At 39.1% G+C, this 22,965-nt stretch overlaps 1 protein-coding gene across 4 annotated transcripts in view; it reads right to left on the minus strand.

Moving 5' to 3' along the window:
• RBL2 (RB transcriptional corepressor like 2) overlaps positions 1-22,965 on the minus strand; it is a 194,340-nt gene that overhangs the window by 6,648 nt on the left and 164,727 nt on the right. For all 4 annotated transcript variants that reach the window (XM_053699499.1, XM_053699498.1, XM_053699497.1 and 1 more), the window contains one exon: positions 19,641-19,805. In XM_053699499.1, coding sequence (XP_053555474.1) covers positions 19,641-19,805 — 165 coding nt within the window. The remainder of the gene's footprint in view (positions 1-19,640; positions 19,806-22,965) is intronic.

Consider the following 22,965-nt stretch of genomic DNA (forward strand, 5'->3'; position numbering starts at 1 on the left):
ATCCATGTCTGGAATGCCCCATAATTGGGTTAACTGGGCAAAGACCTCCGGGTGGAGTTCCCACTCCCCCGGATGGAAAGTCTGACGACTCAGATAATCCGCCTCCCAGTTGTCTACTCCTGGGATGTGAATTGCAGATAGGTGGCAGGAGTGATCCTCCGCCCATTTGATAATCTTGGATACCTCTCTCATTGCCAAGGAACTCTTTGTTCCTCCCTGATGATTGATGTAAGCTACAGTCGTCATGTTGTCTGACTGGAATCTTATGAATCTGGCCTTTGCTAGTTGAGGCCAAGCTCGGAGAGCATTGAATATCGCTCTCAGTTCCAGGATGTTTATCGGGAGAAGAGACTCTTCCCGAGACCATAGACCCTGAGCTTTCAGGGAGTCCCAGACCGCGCCCCAGCCTAATAGACTGGCGTCGGTCGTGACAATGAGCCACTCTGGTCTGCGGAAACTCATTCCCTGAGACAGGTGATTCTGGGTCAACCACCAACGGAGTGAGTCTCTGGTTATCTGGTCTACTTGAATCTGAGGAGACAAGTCTGCATAGTCCCCATTCCACTGATTGAGCATGCACAGTTGTAATGGTCTTAGATGAATTCGAGCAAAAGGAACTATGTCCATTGCTGCAACTATCAATCCTACTACTTCCATGCACTGAGCTATGGAAGGCTGCAGAATAGAGTGAAGAACTTGATAAGCATTTAGAAGCTTTGACTTTCTGACTTCTGTTTCTAAAGAATCTATTATTGTTCCCAAAAAAGGAACTCTTGTTGACGGAGACAGGGAACTCTTTTCTACGTTCACCTTCCACCCGTGAGATCTGAGAAAGGCTAGAACAATGTCTGTATGAGCCTTTGCCTTGGAAAGAGACGACGCTTGAATTAGAATGTCATCTAGATAAGGTGCCACTGCAATGCCCCTCAGTCTTAGAACCGCCAGAAGGGACCCTAGCACCTTTGTGAAAATTCTGGGAGCAGTGGCTAAACCGAATGGAAGAGCCACGAACTGGTAATGTTTGTCCAAAAAGGCGAACCTTAGGAACTGATGATCATCTTTGTGGATAGGAATATGTAGGTACGCATCCATGGTAGTCATATATTGACCCTCCTGGATTGTAGGTAAAATTGTTCGAATGGTTTCCATTTTGAACGATGGAACTCTGAGAAACTTGTTTAGAATTTTTAAGTCCAGAATTGGTCTGAAAGTTCCCTCTTTTTTGGGAACTACAAACAGGTTTGAGTAAAACCCCTGACCTTGTTCCGATGTTGGAACTGGGTGTATCACTCCCATCTTTAACAGATCTTCTACACAATGTAAGAATGCCTGTCTCTTTATTTGGTTTGAGGATAAGTGAGACATGTGGAACCTTCCCCTTGGAGGAAGTTCCTTGAACTCTAGAAGATAACCCTGAGCGACTATTTCTAGTGCCCAGGGATCCGGAACATCTCTTACCCAAGCCTGAGCAAAGAGAGAGAGTCTGCCCCCTACTAGATCCGGTCCCGGATCGGGGGCTACCCCTTCATGCTGTCTTGGTAGCAGCAGCAGGCTTCTTGGCCTGTTTACCTTTGTTCCAGCCTTGCATTGGTTTCCAAGCTGGCTTAGCCTGGGAAGCGTTACCCTCTTGTCTAGAGGCTGCAGAGTTAGAAGCCGGTCCGTTCCTGAAATTACGAAAGGAATGAAAATTAGACTTATTCTTAGCCTTGAAAGGCCTATCCTGTGGGAGGGCATGGCCCTTCCCCCCAGTGATGTCTGAAATAATTTCCTTCAATTCTGGCCCAAAAAGGGTCTTACCTTTGAAAGGGATATCAAGCAATTTTGTCTTGGAAGATACATCCGCCGACCAAGACTTTAGCCAGAGCGCTCTGCGCGCCACAATTGCAAACCCTGAATTTTTCGCCAATAATCTCGCTAATTGCAAAGCAGCATCTAAAATAAAGGAATTAGCTAACTTAAGTGCATGAATTCTGTCCATGACTTCCTCATATGGAGTCTCTTTATTGAGCGACTTTTCTAGTTCATCGAACCAGAAACACGCCGCCGTGGTGACAGGAATAATGCACGAAATTGGTTGGAGGAGGTAACCTTGCTGCACAAATCTTTTTAAGCAAACCCTCCAATTTTTTATCCATAGGATCTTTGAAAGCACAATCGTCCTCAATGGGAATAGTCGTGCGTTTGGCTAGCGTAGAAACTGCCCCCTCAACCTTAGGGACTGTTTGCCATGTGTCCTTCCTTGGGTCGACCATGGGGAACAATTTCTTAAAAATAGGAGGTGGGACAAAAGGTATGCCTGGCTTCTCCCACTCCTTATTCACTATGTCCGCCACCCTTTTAGGTATCGGAAAGGCATCAGAGTGCACCGGGACCTCTAGGAATTTGGCCATCTTGCACAATTTTTCTGGAATGACCAAAGAGTCACAATCATCCAATGTAGAGTTAGTACCTCCTTAAGTAATGCGTGGAGATGCTCTAACTTAAATTTAAAAGTCACAACATCAGGTTCTGCCTGTTGAGAAATTCTTCCTGAATCAGAAAGCTCTCCCTCCGAAAAACCCTCCCTCACTGCCACTTCTGACTGGTGTGAGGGTATGACAGATAAATTTTCATCAGCGTCTTCTTGCTCCACTGTATTTAAAACTGAGCAATCACGCTTTCTTTGAAATGCTGGCATTTTGGATAAAATATTAGCTATGGAATTATCCATTACTGCCGTTAATTGTTGCATAGTAACAAGCATTGGCGCGCTAGATGTACTAGGGGTCGCCTGCGCGGGCATAACTGGTATTGACACAGAAGGAGAGGATGAAGAACTATCCCCACTACCTTCATTTGATGAATCATCTTGGGCAACCTTATTAAATGTGACAGTACTGTCCTTACTTTGTCTGGACGCCATGGCACAATTATCACATACATTTGAAGGGGGGACCACCTTGGCCTCCATACATACAGAATATGTTCTATCTGAAGGTACAGACATGTTAGACAGGCTTAAACAGTCTAATAATGCAAAAAAAAACGTTTTAAAACAAAACCGTTACTGTCTCTTTAAATGTTAAACAGAGCACACTTTTTTACTGAATATGTGAAAAACTATGAAGGAAATATTCAATCTTTACCAAATTTTCACCACAGTGTCTTAATGCTTAAAAAGTATTGCACCCCAATTTTCAAGCTTTTAACCCCTTAAATGAGGAAACCGGAGCCGTTTAATCAATCAGCACTTTTAACCCCACTACAATCCCAGCCACAGCGTTTGCTGCGACTTCACCTGTCCCTGGGGGTTATACGATACCAAATGAAGCCTTCCAGGAACGTTTTCAATGATCACCAGACCCTCTCACATGCAGTTGCATGCACTGCATCCAAAAGAAACTGCGCAATTATGGCGCGAAAATGAGGCTCTGCCTACTATAGTGAAAGGCCCTTCCTGACTGGAAAGGTGTCTAAACGACTGCCTGGCGCTTAAAAACGTTCCCAAACACTAAAAGTTTAGAAAATCCCTTCAAAACTGCATAAAAAACTTAAATAAAGCAATCGATTTAGCCCACAAGAGTGTCAACCAGTGTATAGCCCATAATAAGCCTTCATTCTGTTAAGAGTCTAAGAAAATGGCTTACCGATCCCCAAGAGGGAAAATGACAGCCTTCTAGCATTACACAGTCTTGTTAGAAAATGGACTAGTCATACCTTGAGCAGAAAAGTCTGCAAACTGTTCCCCCCAACTGAAGTTCTCTGGGCTCAACAGTCCTGCGTGGGAACAGCAATTGATTTTAGTTACTGCTGCTAAAATCATACTCCTCTTTTAAACAGAACTCTTCATCCCTTTCTGTTTTAGAGTAAATAGTACAAACCAGCACTATTTTAAAATAACAAACTCTTGATAGCAGAATAAAAAACTACAACTAAACACCACATACTCTTCACCATCTCCGTGGAGATGCTACTTGTTCAGAGCGGCAAAGAGAATGACTGGGGGGCGGAGCCTGAGGAGGGGCTATATGGACAGCTTTTGCTGTGCTCTTTGCCATTTCCTGTTGGGGAAGAGAATATTCCCACAAGTAATGGATGACGCCGTGGACCGGACACACCAATGTTGGAGAAAGTGTGTTTTTTTCCATTATATCCTCATATTTTATATTTTTTTTATAGTAAATTGTAAGATATGATGAAAATAATGGTATCTTTAGAAAGTCCATTTAATGGTGAGAAAAACTGTATATAATATGTGTGGGTAAAGTAAATGAGTAAGAGGAAAATTACAGCTAAACACAAACACCGCAAAAATGTAAAAATAGCCTTGGTCCAAAACGGACAGAAAATGGAAAAGTGCTGTGGTCATTAAGGGGTTAAATATTACTTGTTTCTTTCATGTAATTAGCAAGAGTCCATGAGCTAGTGACGTATGGGATATACATTCCTACCAGGAGGGGCAAAGTTTCCCAAACCTCAAAATACCTATAAATACACCCCTCACCCACAAATCAGTTTTACAAACTTTGCCTCCTATGGAGGTGGTGAAGTAAGTTTGTGCTAGATTCTACGTTGATATGCGCTCCGCAGCAGGTTGGAGCCCGGTTTTCCTCTCAGCGTGCAGTGAATGTCAGAGGGATGTGAAGAGAGTATTGCCTATTTGAATTCAATGATCTCCTTCTACGGGGTCTATTTCATAGGTTCTCTGTTATCGGTCGTAGAGATTCATCTCTTACCTCCCTTTTCAGATCGACGATATACTCTTATATATACCATTACCTCTACTGATTCTCGTTTCAGTACTGGTTTGGCTTTCTACTACATGTAGATGAGTGTCCTGGGGTAAGTAAGTCTTATTTTCTGTGACACTCTAAGCTATGGTTGGGCACTTTTATATAAAGTTCTAAATATATGTATTCAAACATTTATTTGCCTTGACTCAGGATGTTCAAACATTCCTTATTTCAGACAGTCAGTTTCATATTTGGGATAATGCATATGAATCAATTTTTTTCTTACCTTAAAATTTGACTTTTTTCCCTGTGGGCTGTTAGGCTCGCGGGGGCTGAAAATGCTTCATTTTATTGCGTCATTCTTGGCACGGACTTTTTTGGTGCAAATTTTTTTTTCTGTTTCCGGCGTCATACGTGTCACCGGAAGTTGCGTCATTTTTTATGTTTTTTTGCGCCAAAAGTGTCGGCGTTCCGGATGTGGCGTCATTTTTGGCGCCAAAAGCATTTAGGCGCCAAATAATGTGGGCGTCTTTTTTGGCGCTAAAAAATATGGGCGTCACTATTGTCTCCACATTATTTAAGTCTCATTATTTATTGCTTCTGGTTGCTAGAAGCTTGTTCACTGGCATTTTTTCCCATTCCTGAAACTGTCATTTAAGGAATTTGATCAATTTTGCTTTATATGTTGTTTTTTTTTCTATTACATATTGCAAGATGTCCCAGATTGACACTGAGTCAGAAGATACTTCTGGAAAAACGCTGCCTAGTGCTGGATCGACCAAAGTTAAGTGTATCTGCTGTAAACTTGTGGCATCTGTTCCTCCAGCTGTTGTTTGTAATGAATGTCATGACAAACTTCTTAATGCAGATAATATTTCCTTTAGTAATGTTACATTACCTGTTGCTGTTCCGTCAATATCTAATACTCAGAGTGTTCCTGTTAACATAAGAGATTTTGTTTCTAAATCCATTAAGAAGGCCATGTCTGTTATTCCTCCTTCTAGTAAACGTAAAAGGTCTTTTAAAACTTTTCATTTTTCAGATGAATTTTTAAATGAACATCATCATTCTGATTCTGATAATGGTTCCTCTGGTTCAGAGGATTCTGTCTCAGAGGTTGATGCTGATAAATCTTCATATTTATTCAAAATGGAATTTTTTCGTTCTTTACTTAAAGAAGTCTTAATTGCATTAGAAATAGAGGATTCTGGTCCTCTTGATACTAAATCTAAACGTTTAAATAAGGTTTTTAAATCTCCTGTAGTTATTCCAGAAGTTTTTCCTGTCCCTGATGCTATTTCTGAAGTAATTTCCAGGGAATGGAATAATTTGGGTAATTCATTTACTCCTTCTAAACGTTTTAAGCAATTATATCCTGTGCCATCTGACAGATTAGAGTTTTGGGACAAAATCCCTAAAGTTGATGGGGCTATCTCTACTCTTGCTAAACGTACTGCTATTCCTACGGCAGATAGTACTTCCTTTAAGGATCCTTTAGATAGGAAGATTGAATCCTTTCTAAGAAAAGCTTACTTATGTTCAGGTAATCTTCTTAGACCTGCTATATCTTTAGCGGATGTTGCTGCAGCTTCAACTTTTTGGTTAGAAGCTTTAGCGCAACAAGTAACAGATCATAATTCTCATAGCATTGTTAATCTTCTTCAACATGCTAATAACTTTATTTGTGATGCCATCTTTGATATCATTAGAGTTGATGTCAGGTATATGTCTCTAGCTATTTTAGCTAGAAGAGCTTTATGGCTTAAAACTTGGAATGCTGATATGTCTTCTAAGTCAACTTTGCTTTCCCTTTCTTTCCAGGGTAATAAATTATTTGGTTCTCAGTTGGATTCTATTATCTCAACTGTTACTGGAGGGAAAGGAACTTTTTTACCACAGGATAAAAAATCTAAAGGTAAATTTAGGTCTAATAATCGTTTTCGTTCCTTTCGTCACAATAAGGAATAAAAGCCTGATCCTTCACCCACAGGAGCGGTATCAGTTTGGAAACCATCTCCAGTCTGGAATAAATCCAAGCCTTTTAGAAAACCAAAGCCAGCTCCCAAGTCCACATAAAGGTGCGGCCCTCATTCCAACCCAGCTGGTAGGGGGCAGATTACGTTTTTTCAAAGAAATTTGGATCAATTCAATTCACAATCTTTGGATTCAGAACATTGTTTCAGAAAAGTACAGAATTGGCTTCAAGATAAGGCCTCCTGCAAAGAGATTTTTTCTTTCCCGTGTCCCAGTAAATCCAGCGAAAGCTCAAGCATTTCTGAAATGTGTTTCAGATCTAGAGTTGGCTGGAGTAATTATGCCAGTTCCAATTCTGGAACAGGGGCTGGGGTTTTATTCAAATCTCTTCATTGTACCAAAGAAGGAGAATTCCTTCAGACCAGTTCTGGATCTAAAAATATTGAATCGTTATGTAAGGATACCAACATTCAAAATGGTAACTATAAGGACTATCCTGCCTTTTGTTCAGCAAGGGCATTATATGTCCACAATAGATTTACAGGATGCATATCTGCATATTCCGATTCATCCAGATCACTATCAGTTTCTGAGATTCTCTTTCCTAGACAAGCATTACCAGTTTGTGGCTCTGCCGTTTGGCCTAGCAACAGCTCCAAGAATTTTTACAAAGGTTCTCGGTGCCCTTCTGTCTGTAATCAGAGAACAGGGTATTGTGGTATTTCCTTATTTGGACGATATCTTGGTACTTGCTCAGTCTTCACATTTAGCAGAATCTCATACGAATCGACTTGTGTTGTTTCTTCAAGATCATGGTTGGAGGATCAATTTACCGAAAAGTTCATTGATTCCTCAGACAAGGGTAACCTTTTTAGGTTTCCAGATAGATTCAGTGTCCATGACTCTGTCTCTGACAGACAAGAGACGTCTAAAATTGATCTCAGCTTGTTGAAACCTTCAATCACAATCATTCCCTTCGGTAGCCTTATGCATGGAAATTCTAGGTCTTATGACTGCTGCATCGGACGCGATCCCCTTTGCTCGTTTTCACATGCGACCTCTTCAGCTCTGTATGCTGAACCAGTGGTGCAGGGATTACACAAAGATATCTCAATTAATATCTTTAAAACTGATTGTACGACACTCTCTGACGTGGTGGACAGATCACCATTGTTTAGTTCAGGGGGCTTCTTTTGTTCTTCCGACCTGGACTGTAATTTCAACAGATGCAAGTCTGACAGGTTGGGGAGCTGTTTGGGGGTCTCTGACAGCACAAGGGGTTTGGGAATCTCAGGAGGTGAGATTACCAATCAATATTTTGGAACTCCGTGCAATTTTCAGAACTCTTCAGTCATGGCCTCTTCTAAAGAGAGAATCGTTCATTTGTTTTCAGACAGACAATGTCACAACTGTGGCATACATCAATCATCAAGGAGGGACTCACAGTCCTCTGGCTATGAAAGAAGTATCTCGAATACTGGTATGGGCGGAATCCAGCTCCTGTCTAGTTTCTGCGGTTCATATCCCAGGTATAGACAATTGGGAAGCGGATTATCTCAGTCGCCAAACGTTACATCCGGGCGAATGGTCTCTTCACCCAGAGGTATTTCTTCAGATTGTTCAAATGTGGGGACTTCCAGAAATAGATCTGATGGCTTCTCATCTAAACAAGAAACTTCCCAGGTATCTGTCCAGATCCAGGGATCCTCAGGCGGAAGCAGTGGATGCATTGTCACTTCCTTGGAAGTATCATCCTGCCTATCTCTTTCCGCCTCTAGTTCTTCTTCCAAGAGTAATCTCCAAGATTCTGAAGGAATGCTCGTTTGTTCTGCTGGTGGCTCCAGCATGGCCTCACAGGTTTTGGTATGCGGATCTTGTCCGGATGGCCTCTTGCCAACCGTGGACTCTCCCGTTAAGACCAGACCTTCTGTCGCAAGGTCCTTTTTTCCATCAGGATCTCAAATCCTTAAATTTAAAGGTATGGAGATTGAACACTTGATTCTTAGTCAAAGAGGTTTCTCTGACTCTGTGATTAATACTATGTTACAGGCTCCGTAAATCTGTATCTAGAAAGATATATTATAGAGTCTGGAAGACTTACATTTCTTGGTGTCTTTCTCATCATTTTTCCTGGCATTCTTTTAGAATTCCGAGAATTTTACAGTTTCTTCAGGATGGTTTGGATAAAGGTTTGTCTGCAAGTTCCTTGAAAGGACAAATCTCTGCTCTTTCTGTTCTTTTTCACAGAAAGATTGCTAATCTTCCTGATATTCATTGTTTTGTACAAGCTTTGGTTCGTATAAAACCTGTCATTAAATCAATCTCTCCTCCTTGGAGTTTGAATTTGGTTCTGGGGGCTCTTCAAGCTCCTCCGTTTGAACCTATGCAATCGCTGGATATTAAATTACTTTCTTGGAAAGTTTTGTTTCTTTTGGCCATCTCTTCTGCTAGAAGAGTTTCTGAATTATCTGCTCTTTCTTGTGAGTCTCCTTTTCTGATTTTTCATCAGGATAAGGCAGTGTTGCGAACTTCTTTTAAATTTTTACCTAAGGTTGTGAATTCTAACAACATTAGTAGAGAAATTGTGGTTCCTTCATTGTGTCCTAATCCTAAGAATTCTAAGGAGAGATCATTGCATTCTTTGGATGTAGTTAGAGCTTTGAAATATTATGTTGAAGCTACTAAGAATTTCCGAAAGACTTCTAGTCTATTTGTTATCTTTTCCGGTTCTAGGAAAGGTCAGAAGGCCTCTGCCATTTCTTTGGCATCTTGGTTAAAATCTTTAATTCATCTTGCTTATGTCGAGTCGGGTAAAACTCCACCTCAAAGGATTACAGCTCATTCTACTAGGTCAGTTTCTACTTCCTGGGCGTTTAGGAATGAAGCTTCGGTTGATCAGATTTGCAAAGCAGCAACTTGGTCTTCTTTGCATACTTTTACTAAATTCTACCATTTTGATGTGTTTTCTTCTTCTGAAGCAGTTTTTGGTAGAAAAGTACTTCAGGCAGCTGTTTCAGTTTGATTCTTCTGCTTATAATTTCAAGTTTTTTTCATTATAAGATATAAACTTTATTTTGGGTGTGGATTATTTTCAGCGGAATTGGCTGTCTTTATTTTATCCCTCCCTCTCTAGTGACTCTTGCGTGGAAGATCCACATCTTGGGTAGTCATTATCCCATACGTCACTAGCTCATGGACTCTTGCTAATTACATGAAAGAAAACATAATTTATGTAAGAACTTACCTGATAAATTCATTTCTTTCATATTAGCAAGAGTCCATGAGGCCCACCCTTTTTGTGGTGGTTATGATTTTTTTGTATAAAGCACAATTATTCCAATTCCTTATTTTTTATGCTTTCGCACTTTTTTCTTATCACCCCACTTCTTGGCTATGCGTTAAACTGATTTGTGGGTGTGGTGAGGGGTGTATTTATAGGCATTTTGAGGTTTGGGAAACTTTGCCCCTCCTGGTAGGAATGTATATCCCATACGTCACTAGCTCATGGACTCTTGCTAATATGAAAGAAATGAATTTATCAGTAAGTTCTTACATAAATTATGTTTTATTTACATAACTATACCCTGGTTATACACAGTCAAGCAAAACAAAAAAAAAAAAAAATGTAATCTTCATGCTATAAGTGGTAAAATAGATGTAGTAATTACACCTCTCATACATTTATACACACACATCTAATGTGTGTGTATAAATGTATGTGTGTGTGTATATGTATATATGTGTGTGTGGGTATGTGCGTGTGTGTGGGTATGTATGTGTGTGGGTATGTATGTGCGTGTATGTATGTGTGTGTGTGGGTATGTATGTGTGTATATATACACACATCAAACTTTGACCTGTTAATTGGGATGCTAGACCAAATCTAAATTTAAACAACACAAGTTTTCAAGTAGACTGTCCCTTTAAACTCCCACCTTGGGAACGTTGTATGAAATCAACAATAACATCACACAACACCACTGTATACTAAAAACAAACCCTTTCCTACACTCTCAGCCTCTCTCACACAAGCAAAACCTCTTCCATACCTTAACCCATGTCCCAAACTTTGTCCTCTTCCCAATATCGTTACTCTTCCCTATCACCCAAATGCTGTCTCCTGACACAGCTTTTTTCGCTCACAAACCATTGCTTCCTCTTCCTTTTATCCTGTTTTCCTAATAAAAAGCATTATCCTCTCTCACCATCCTCTACTTCACGCTCTCAGTACTTCTCTCTTACACCAACCACTGCTCACCCTCTTTGTTTTCATAACTTTTACTCACCAACACCATATTGATCTTCTTAGTGATTTCTCTCTCACTATTAGTCTCTGTCTTTTTATTTCAATTTTTAAAGCTTTATACCTCAGTAACCACTGTTTTTTTCTTTGTTTTTGTCACAAAAAAAGCACCTACTAGACAATAAAATCTATCTGCATACCACATTTCGTTAAAGGGAAATGAAACACAACATTTTTCTTTTTCTTCATGATTCAAATAGGGCATGCGATTTTAACCTTTTACTGCCGGTGTTGTATTCCGTCCAAACGGCACTGGGCTTTAGCGCCGTTAGGACGAAATACGTCATAGCCGTTTGGCTGTCCTGAAGCCAACGGCGCTTCCTGAATGTGATCGCGGTCTGGAGGGCTTGCCTAGCGTCATAGGGACGTCCCCCTGACCCAATCCCATCATTGAAATCTCGCGATCGCATTCACGATCGCAGGATTTCAATTTGTCTACATCAGAACGTTGTTCCAATGTAGACATTATGACCCTGTCATGAAAGGGTTAAACAACTTTCCAATTTACTTGTTTTATCCAATTTGCTTTATACTCTATATACTTTTGTATTCTTTTTTGAAGGAGCAGCTATGCAATAGAGAGGCATTTTTGTGCAGCCACCAATTAACAGCTAGCTCCCAGAAATGCATTGCTGCTTCAGAGCCTATCTAGATATTCTTTTCAACTAAAGATACCAAGAGAACAAAGCAATTTAGATAATAGAAGCAAATTGGAAAGTTGTATAAAATCACATGTTCTGTCTAAATCCTGAAAGAAAAATTTTGGGTTTCATGTCGCTTTAAGATTAATGAAGCATTTTTTTCTGTAGGACAGGCTAATTGCTTTGTTGTAAATTAACTACTTTTCATCATTTCAACATACTAAACCAATTCACATTTTTATTTAAAGGGACATAAAACCCATATGCTAAATTACTTGAAATTGATGCAGCATAACTGTTAAAGGCTGACAGTGAAATATCACATGAACGCCTTTATGTAAAAAAGGAAGATATTTTATCTCAACGTTTCTTCAGCGCACACTACTAAGTGCTCTGTGAAGAGTTATCCTTCTGTACGCTGAATGTTTTAAAAAAAAAAACGACAGCCAATCAGCTTCAATTGTGCTGATGTCACACTTTGATTTACTTTAATCTCATGAAATTTCACTGAAATAAAAAAATGTCCTAGTAAATTTCCTTAAACTGAGGAGGGAAATAACATGCCAGATGCACGCTCTCTTGTAAGTCCTAGGACTAGCATAGTGATTGGCTGCTTAAAGTCCCTTTACAACGGGACCAAGGAAGTTTTGAGGTAACATATATGTCCCTTTTTTCTATAGAGATGTTCAGGTGATATTCTCTACTCATGTCCCTTTAACTATACAGACTCAATAAACTGTCCTGGAAACTTAAAAAGTAAACTATAATATAATGTGCATTTATAATAAATAAATAAATAAATAAATAAAAAATAATTAATAAAAAAAATTAAAATAAAACAATTTCAGGAAGGGAAGAAAATCCCCTTCCTGAGATTTTGTTTCCCTGAAATATCACATAAATAAAATAAGTTTATATATTCATTTAAAAATCCAGAAAGTCTAAACTTCTGCTTTATTGATTTATTGTATACCTCTCCTGCACCCTGGTTGCAATATTGTGCTTGTGAGAGCGCATGAATGTATGTGTGTGTGTGCGTGTGTGTGCGGTGTATATGTGTGTGTGTGTATATATATGTGTGTACACGTGTATATGTGTGTCTACGTGTATGTGTGTGTGTGTACGTGTATATGTGTGTGTGTGTACGTGTATATGTGTGTGTGTATGTGTGTGCACGTGTATATGTGTGTGTGTATGTATGTACACGTGTATATGAGTGTCTACGTGTATATGTGTGTGTGTGTGTACGTGTATATGTGTGTGTGTATGTGTGTGTGTGTACGTTTATATGTGTGTGTACGTGTATCTGTGTGTGTGTGTGTGTGTACGTGTGTATGTGTACATGTATATGTGTGTGTGTGTATGTGTACATGTATATGTATCTGTGTGTGTGTACGTTTATATGTGTGTGTACGTGTATATGTGTGTGTGTACATGTATCTGTGTGTGTGTGTATATGTGTGTGTGTGTACGTGTGTATGTGTACGTTTATATGTGTGTGTGCACATACACACACAAAATCATAGGAAGGAATCTGCTTTTGCTAATCCCTTAAACAAAACAAATACCGTAATTTATTTTTTCATAAGTAAGATGTGAAACATCTAAAACATTTATTAAACTCCTCTAGATAAACCTTGTCTTCCTTGATACAATAAAATCTTTCATTTTATTTTTACTGTTTTTCTACTTTTTTATTTTTTCTAAGATTTGTCTAAATATATCTTACTCCCTTTTTTTTCTTTTTTTAAAGTAATCGATTGAAACTGCCATAACAACACTGCTTGTTAAAGTTGTAAATGCTACTTTTATTTGGTAAACTCTCATGTTACACTTCACACATAGTAAATTTGCTTTACTTTAAAGGGACACTGAACCCAACTTTTTTCTTTCGTAATTCAGATAAAGCATGAAATTTTAAACAACTTTCTAATTTACTCCTATTATCAAATGTTCTTTATTCTCTTGGTATCTTTACTTGAAATGCAAGAATGTAAGTTTAGATGCTGGCCCATTTTTGGTGAACAACCTGGGTTGTCCTTGCTGATTGGTGGATAAATTAATCCACCAATAAAAAAGTGCTATTCATAGTTCTGATCCAAAAAAAAAGCTTAGGTGCTTTCTTTTTCAAATAAAGATAGCAAGAGAAAGAAGAAAAAAACATAATTTATGCTTACCTGATAAATTTATTTCTCTTGTAGTGTATCCAGTCCACGGATCATCCATTACTTATGGGATATATTCTCCTTCCCAACAGGAAGCTGCAAGAGTCCACCCACAGCAAAGCTGCTATATAGCTCCTCCCCTAACTGCCATTACCAGTCATTCGACCGAAAACATGCAGAGAAAGGAAAACCATAGGGTGCAGTGGTGACTGTAGTTTAATGGAAAAATTACCTGCCTTAAGGTGACAGGGCGGGCCGTGGACTGGATACACTACAAGAGAAATAAATTTATCAGGTAAGCATAAATTATGTTTTCTCTTGTTAAGTGTATCCAGTCCACGGATCATCCATTACTTATGGGATACCAATACCAAAGCTAAAGTACACGGATGATGGGAGGGACAAGGCAGGTACTTAAACGGAAGTTACCACTGCCTGTAAAAAACCCTTTCTCCCAAAAATAGCCTCCGAAGAAGCAAGGTATCAAATTTGTTAAATTTGAAAAAGTATGAAACGCAGACCAAGACTCCGTCTTGTAATCTGTTCAACAGAAGCCACATTTAAAAAAGGCCTAAGTGAAAACCACAGCTCTAGTAGAATGAGCTGTAATCCCTTCAGGAGGCTGCTGTCCAGCAGTCTCATAAGCTAAATGAATTATGCTTTTTAACCAAAAAGACAGAGAGGTTGCTGAAGTCCTTTGACGTCTCCTCTGTCCAGAATAGACAACAAACAAGGTGAATGTTTGATGAAAATCTGTAGTAGCTTGTAAGTAAAACTTTAAAACACGAACCACGTCCAAATTGTGTAATAGACGTTCCTTCTTTGAAGAAGGATTAGGATACAAGAATGGAACAACAATCTCTTGAGTGATATTCTTGTTAGATACCACCTTAGGTAAAAACCCAGGTTGGTACACAGGACTACCTTATCCGTACGGAGAACCAGATAAGGAGAATCACATTGCAACGCAGATAACTCGGAGACTCTATGAGCCGAGGAAATAGCTACCAAAAAGGAACTTTCCAAGATAGAAGTTTGATATCTATGGAATGAAAAGGTTCAAATGGAACTCCTTGAAGAACCTTAAGAACCAGCTTTAAGCTCCATGGCGGAGCAACATTTTTAACCACAGGCTTGGTTCTAACCAAAGCCTGACCAAATGCCTGAACGTCTAGAATACCTGCCAGACGCTTGTGCAAAAGAATAGACAGAGTAGAAATCTGTCCTTTTAAAGAACTAGCTGACAACCCTTTTCTCAAAATCATCTTGGAGAAAAGATAATATCCTGGGAATCCAGACTTTACTCCATGAGTAACCCTTGGATTCATAACAATAAGATATTTACACCATATCTTATGTTAAATTTTCCTAGAGACAGGCTTTTATGCCTGTATTAAGGTATCAATTACTGACTCGGAGAAGCCATGCTTTGATAACATCAAGCGTTCTGTCTCCAGGCAGTCCATCTCAGATTAGTTATATTTAGATGGTTGAAAAGACCCTGAGGTAGAGGGTCCTGTCTCAGAAGCAGAGACCGTGGTGGAAAGGATGACATGTCCACCAGATCTGCATACCAGGTCCTGCGTGGCCACGCAGGCGCTGTCAAAAGCACCAAAGCACTCTCCTGCTTGATCTTGTGCAAACCCCTCCGGAGGGAATTCCCACTCCCCCGGATGAAAAGTCTGACGACTTAGAAAATCTGCCTCCCAGTTCTCAACACCTGGGATAGGGATAGCTTTTAGACAAGAGTGAGTCTCTGTCCAGTGAATTATTTTAAGACTTCTAACATTGCTAGGGAACTTCTGTTCCCCCTTGATGGTTGATGTAAGCCACAGTCGTGATATTGTCCGACTGAAATATGATGTACCTCAGAGTTGCTAACTGAGGCCAAGTCTGAAAAGCATGGAATATCGCTCCCAGTTCCAGAATATTCATTAGGAGGGTCTCCTCCTGAGTCCACTATCCCTGAGCCTTCAGGGAGTTCCAGACTGTATCCCAACCTAAAAGGCTGGCATCTGTTGTAACAATTGTCCCATCTGACCTGCGGAAGGTCATACCCTTGGACAGATGGACCCGAGATAGTCACCAGAGAAGAGAATCTCTGGTTTCTTGGTCCGGATTTAACAGGAGAACAAATCTGTGTAATCCCCGTTCCTCTGGCTGAGCATGCATAGTTGCAGTGGTCTGAAATGTAGGCGTGCAAACGGTACTATGTCCCTTGCCGCTACCATTAAGCTGATTACATTCATGTACTGAGCCACCAAAGGGCGCGGATGGAATGAAGAACACGGCAGAAATTTAGAAACTTTGACAACCTGGACTCCGTCAGGTAAATTTTAATTTCTACAAAATCTATCAGAATCCCTAGGAGGGAAACCCTTGATATTGGGGATAGAGAACTCTTTCCTTGTTCACTTTCCACCCATGCGATCTCAGAAATGCCAGTACTACGTCCGTATGAGACTTGGCAACTTGGATGTTTGACGCCTGTATCAGGATGTCGTCTAAATAAGGGGCCACTTCTATGCCAAAGTGACCCCAGAACCTCCATAAAGATTCTAGGGGCTGTAGTTAACCCAAAGGAAAGAGCTACAAACTGGTAATGCCTGTCTAGAAAGGCAAACCTGAAAAACCGATGGTGATCTTTATGCATCGTAATGTGAGGATAAGCATCCTTCAAATCCATTGTAGTCCTCTATTGACTCTCCTGGATCATAGTTAAGATGGTACGAATAGTTTCCATCTTAAATGATAGAATTCTAAAGAATTTGTTTAAGATCTTTTAGATCCAAAATAGGTCTGAAGGTTTCCTTTCCTTGGGAACCACAAACCGATTTGAGGAAAACTGTGTCCCTGTTCCTCTATTGGAACTGAATGGGTCACGTACACAATGCAAGAATGTCTCTTTCTTTATCTGGTTTGCAGATAAATGTGAAAGGCAAAAACTCCCCTTTTTTGGGGGGGAAAGCTTTGAAATCCAGAAGATATCTCTGGGGTATAATTTCCAATGCCCAGGGATCCTGGGCATCTCTTGCCCACGCCTGGGCGAAGAATGAAGTCTGCCCCCTATAGGATCCGTTACCAGATAGGGGTCCGTTCCTCATGCTGTTTTAGAGGCAGCAGCAGGCTCCTTGACCTGCTTATCTTTGTTCCAGGTCCGGTTGTCTGCCCTAGAGGAAGTTGATGCCACACCTGCCTTGAATTTTCGAAAGGCACGAAAATTAGGCCTTTTTTGTCCCTTGATTTGGACCTGTCCTGAGGAAGGGCATGATCTTTTCCTCCAGTGATATAAGTAATAATCTCCTTCAAACTAGGCCTGAATAGGGTCTGCCCCTTGAAGGGAAGTTAAGTAGCTTATTTATTAAAGTCACGACAGCTGACCATGATATAAGCCATAGCGCTCTGCGCGCCAGTATAGTAAAAAACAGAATTCTTAGCCGTTAGTCTAGTCAAAGGAACAAAGGCATCAGAAAACAAAGGAATTGGCTAGCTTAAGTGCTCTAAGCTTGTCAAATATATTCATCCAATGGAGCCTGTAAAGCCTCATCAAGAGACTCAAACCAGAACGCTGCAGCAGCAGTGACAGGAGCAATGCGTGCAAGGGGCTGCAGGATAAAACCTTGTTGAATAAACATTTTTTATCCATTGGATCTAAAAAAGCACAACAGTCCTCGCCAGAGGTAGTGGTACGCTTAGCTAGAGTAGAAACTCTTCTCTCCACCTTAGGAACTGTCTGCCATAAGTCCCGTGTGGTGGCAACTATTAGAAAACATTCTTCTAAAAAATAGGAGGGGAAGAGAACGGCACACCTGGTCTATCCCATTCCTTATGAAAAATTTTAGTAAATCTCTTTAGGTATTGGAAAAACATAAGTACACACCGGCACTGCATATTATTTATCCAGTCTACACAATTTCTCTGGCACTGCGATTGTACACATTCATTCAGAGCAGCTAAAGCCTCCCTGAGCAACAAGTGGAGGTTCTCAAGCATAAATTTTAAATGTAGAAATATCAGAATCAGGTTAAATCATCTTCCCTGAGTCACAAATATCACCCACAGACTAAGCATATTGTGAGGTAGTATCAGACATGGTTCTTAAAGCGTCTGTATGCTCTGTATCTACCCCCAGAGCTGTTTTGCTTTCCTTTAATTTCAGGTAGTCTGACTAATACTGCTGCCAGTGTATTATACACAACCTTTGCCATGTCTTGTAAAATAAACGCTATGGGCGCCATTGATATACTTGGCGCCATTTGAGCGTGAGTCCCTGGAGCGGGAGTCAAAGGGTCTGACACGTGGGGAGAGTTAGTCGGCATAACTTCCCCCTCGACAGAATCCTCTGGTAAAATAAACGCTATGGGTGCCCTTGATGTACTTGGCGCCATTTGAGCGTGAGTCCCTAAAGCGGGAGTCAAAGGGTCTGACACGTGGGGAGAGTTAGTCGGCATAACTTCCCCCTCGACAGAATCCTCTGGTGATAATGTTTTTAAATACAAAAAATTATCTTTATTGTTTAACATGAAATCAGTACATCTGGTACACATTCTGGTTCCACCATGGCTTTAAACATAATAAACACAGAGCCTCCTCTATGTTAGACATGTTAGAACTAATAAAGAGACTAGTAAGCTTGGAAAACACTTTAAATCAAGTTAACAAGCAAATATAACAAACGTTACTGTGCCTTTAAGAGAAACAAATTTTGTCAAAATTTAAAAAACAGTGAAAAAAGGCAGTAAATCAAACGAAATTTTTACAGTACATGTAATAAGTTAACAGAGCATTGCACCCACTTGCAAATGGATGATTAACCCCTTAATGCAAAAAACAGAAAAAAAAAAAAACAAACAAAAAAAAAAAAACATTTTTTTTAAACAGACACAACAAAACTGCCACAGCTGAGCTGTGGATTACCTTCCCTATAACTGTTTCTATGTAAAATTTAAGCCAGCCATGTGGAAAAATTAGGCCCCAATAAGTTTTATCACCAAACATATGTTAAAAAACGATTAAACATGCCAGCAAACGTTTTAAAACACATTCTTATAAGAGTATGTATGTCTATTAATAAGCCTGATCCAGTCGCTATCACTGCATTTAAGGCTTTACTTACATTACTTCGGTATCAGCAGTATTTTCTTAGTCAATTCCATTCCTTAGAAAAATATATTACTGCACATACCTTAGCATATATCTCTATCAATCAGCCTGGTACCAGTCGCTTTCACTGCATTTAAAGGCTGTACTTACATTACTTCGGTATCAGCAGTATTTTCTTAGTCAATTCCATTCCTTAGAAAAATATTTTACTGCACATACCTTATTTGCAGGAAAACCTGCACGCCATTCCCCCTCTGAAGTACCTTACTCCTCAGAATGTGTGAGAACAGCAACTGGATCTTAGTTACGTCTGCTAAGATCATAGAAAAAACGCAGGCAGATTCTTCTTCCAAATACTGCCTGAGATAAACAGCACACTCCGGTGCCATTTAAAAATAACAAACTTTTGATTGAAGAAATAAACTAAGTATAAAAAACCACAGGCTCTCACGACCTCCTATCTATGTTGAGACTTGCAAGAGAATGACTGGTAATGGCAGTTAGGGGAGGAGCTATATAGCAGCTTTGCTGTGGGTGGACTCTTGCAGCTTCCTGTTGGGAAGGAGAATATATCCCATAAGTAATGGATGATCCGTGGACTGGATACACTTAACAAGAGAAAATGATAATAGGAGTAAATTAGAAAGTTGCTTAAAATTGCATGCTCTATCTGAATCACACAAAAAATTGGGTTCAGTGTCCCTTTAAGTCCTATAGAAGCTGGGATGTATTTGTCACTTACCTTTGCAGGACTAAGGTTGAAAAAATAGCAGACTTTTTCACGGGGCGTTATGCCGGCATCATCACTGTGAGGAGAAATGTAAATGGGATAACTAGGTGACAGCTGTATGCGGCGTGGAGACGAGACCCTTATTGATGGGTAAGGAGACAACGGCGTAGTTTCATTCTGTTAAAGAGTGAAGGCAGTTAAAGGGACTGGTCAAACAATCCAAGTTTATGTTTTTTTTTCTTTAAAGTAAAAAAAATAACCCTAAAAACAAATCATTCATGAGTATTTTAAGTATTATATATATATATATATATATATATATATATATATATATATATATATATATATATATATATATATATTTATTTATTTATTTTTTCAGCTGCAATTGACAGATCAGTGAAGTATGACACAGAAAAAGATGCTATTCGCCACCAATGTGTGTTCGGATCAAGACTTTACTTTAAAAATCAACCCCTACATATGCTGATGTAAAACTAAAATAGACTATTTCAAATTGTTAATAGTAAAGAGGAAATGTTGGAGCATGCAATTATAACCAACTTTGGCCCACATTACAAGTTTTTTGCTGGTGTTTACGCTCGCCGGGTTTACCGCTCGTATTACAAGATGAAAGTAAACGTGATTGCGCTTAAGCGATTTACGTAAGAATGATTCCTCAGAGCTCTGTTTAACTGTTTTGCAAAACTAAAAGTCATAAAACATATCAAAAATAGATTACAAAGTACACTTACACTCATAATAACACTATCTAATAAAAAATAATAATAATAAAAAATATTGCACAATAGTTGTAAGGGCTCAAAGATCTAGGTGTTATGGGAAAAAAGGCAGGCAAAGGGCTTTAACATAGAGATACATATATATACATGTCTAAAGATATATATATATACACACACATATAAATACATAATACATATTTACACACACACACATATATATATATATACACAGACGTACATACATACACAAATAAACACACATATATATATATACACAGACATACATACATACACAAATAAACACACATATATATATATACACAGACATACATACATACACAAATAAACACACATATATATATGTGTGTGCATTGGAGCTCTTTGCACTTAAGTAGATGAAAACTATGTAAAAGCATATGTATGCAATATTTATTTTTAATAAAGTGTAATAATGTGTAGTTACTGTAAATATTTCACATGTATTTATAAATAGATATTCTGTGTATAAATATATATATTGTACCAAAACAATATAATATATATGTAGAAATATATATCTTTGAATAAATAGAACATATTCTGCTATGTGAAGAACATTGCAATGTGAAATATTCATATTTTCATGTCGCGTTAGTGCACTTGAGAATATGCAATCAGGTTTGCGCACCTTTTTTGCTCCATTGACTTTTATGTGGGAATACGTTAACACAAGTGCGATATTCTAAGGTCTGCTTTTAATGCAGATTGGGATAGCACGCAAGCAAAAACATTTTACTTTGATTGTGTAATACGAGCGCTACCCGAAAAAACGCAAATAGCTTACTTCTAGCGAAGTAAGCACTCGAGCGGCAGCATTAAATACTGCTCCACATGTAATTTGTCCCTTTATGTTTTACTTTCATGATATCCTTTGCTTTTTTCTCTTGGTATCCATTGTTGAAAAGTGTACTTAGGTAGGCTCAGGAGCAACATGCACTGCTGGGAGCTAGCTGTTGATTGGTACTTGCATATATATGCTTCTTGTCATTGGATCACCTAATGCGTTCAGCTAGCTTCCAGTAGTGCATTGCTGCTGCTTCAACAAAGGATATCATGAGAATGAAGCACATGTAATAGTAAAAGTAAACTGGAAAGTTGTTTAAAATTGTATGTTCTATCTGAACCATGAAAGAAAAAAAATTGGGTTTCATAATAAGGAAAAAAAATATTATGCTTTTATTTTTGCTATTTAAAGGGATGTGAAACCCAAAATTTATCTTTCATGATTCAGATAGAACATACAATTTTAAACAACTTTCCAGTTTACTTCTATTATTTAATTTGCTTCCTTCTCTTGTTATCCTTTGCTGAAAGGTTTATCTAGGCAAGCTCAGGAACAGCAGAGAACCTAGGTTATAGCTGCTGACTGGTGGCTACATATATATATATATATATATATATATATATATATATATATATATATATATCGATTGTGTTTGGCTCATCCATGTGTTCAGTTAGAAACCAGCAGTGCATTGCTGCTCCTTCAACAAATGATACAAAGAGAATGAAACAAATTAGATAATAGGAGTAAATTAGAAAGTTGTTTAAAATTGTATTCTCTATCTGAATCATGAAAGAAAAATTTTGGGTTTCATGTCCCTTTAACATAAGCATCCTCCTATCCTATCAGTTCTAACTGGTGCTTATATAAATCTCTGCTAAACATGTTGCAGTACAGCCTCTGCTAAACATGTTGCAGTACAGATATTATTCATAAATTTAAAAAAAAAAATAGAAGAAAACAGAATTTATGCTTACCTGATAAATTACTTTCTCTTGTAAGGTGTATCCAGTCCACGGATTCATCCTTTACTTGTGGGATATTCTCCTTCCCAACAGGAAGTGGCAAAGAGCACACAGCAGAGCTGTCCATATAGCTCCCCCTCTAGCTCCACCCCCCAGTCATTCGACCGAAGGTTAGGAAGAAAAAGGAGAAACCATAGGGTGCAGTGGTGACTGTAGTTTAAACAAAAAATCTACCTGACTTAATAGCCAGGACGGGCCGTGGACAAGAGAAAGTAATTTATCAGGTAAGCATAAATTCTGTTTTCTCTTGTAAGGTGTATCCAGTCCACGGATTCATCCTTTACTTGTGGAATACCAATACCAAAGCTTTAGGACACGGATGAAGGGAGGGAACAAGACAGGTACCTTAAATGGAAGGCACCACTGCTTGTAAAACCTTTCTCCCAAAAATAGCCTCCGAAGAAGCAAAAGTATTGAATTTGGAAAATTTGGAAAAAGTATGCAGCGAAGACAAAGTTGCTGCCTTACAAATCTGTTCAACAGAAGCCTCATGTTTAAAAGCCCATGTGGAAGCCACTGCTCTGGTAGAATGAGCAGTAATTGTTTCAGGAGGCTGCTGGCCAGCAGTCTCATACGCCAAACGGATTATGCTTTTCAGCCAAAAGGAAAGAGTGGTAGCAGTCGCTTTCTGACCCCTCCTCTTACCAGAATAGACAACAAACAATGAAGATGTTTGTCTGAAATCCTTAGTTGCTTGTAAATAGAACTTTAAAGCACGAACCACATCAAGATTGTGTAACAGACGT

Source organism: Bombina bombina, chromosome 1 (genome assembly GCF_027579735.1).
Source record: "Bombina bombina isolate aBomBom1 chromosome 1, aBomBom1.pri, whole genome shotgun sequence".
NCBI classification, from domain to species: Eukaryota; Metazoa; Chordata; class Amphibia; order Anura; family Bombinatoridae; genus Bombina; species Bombina bombina.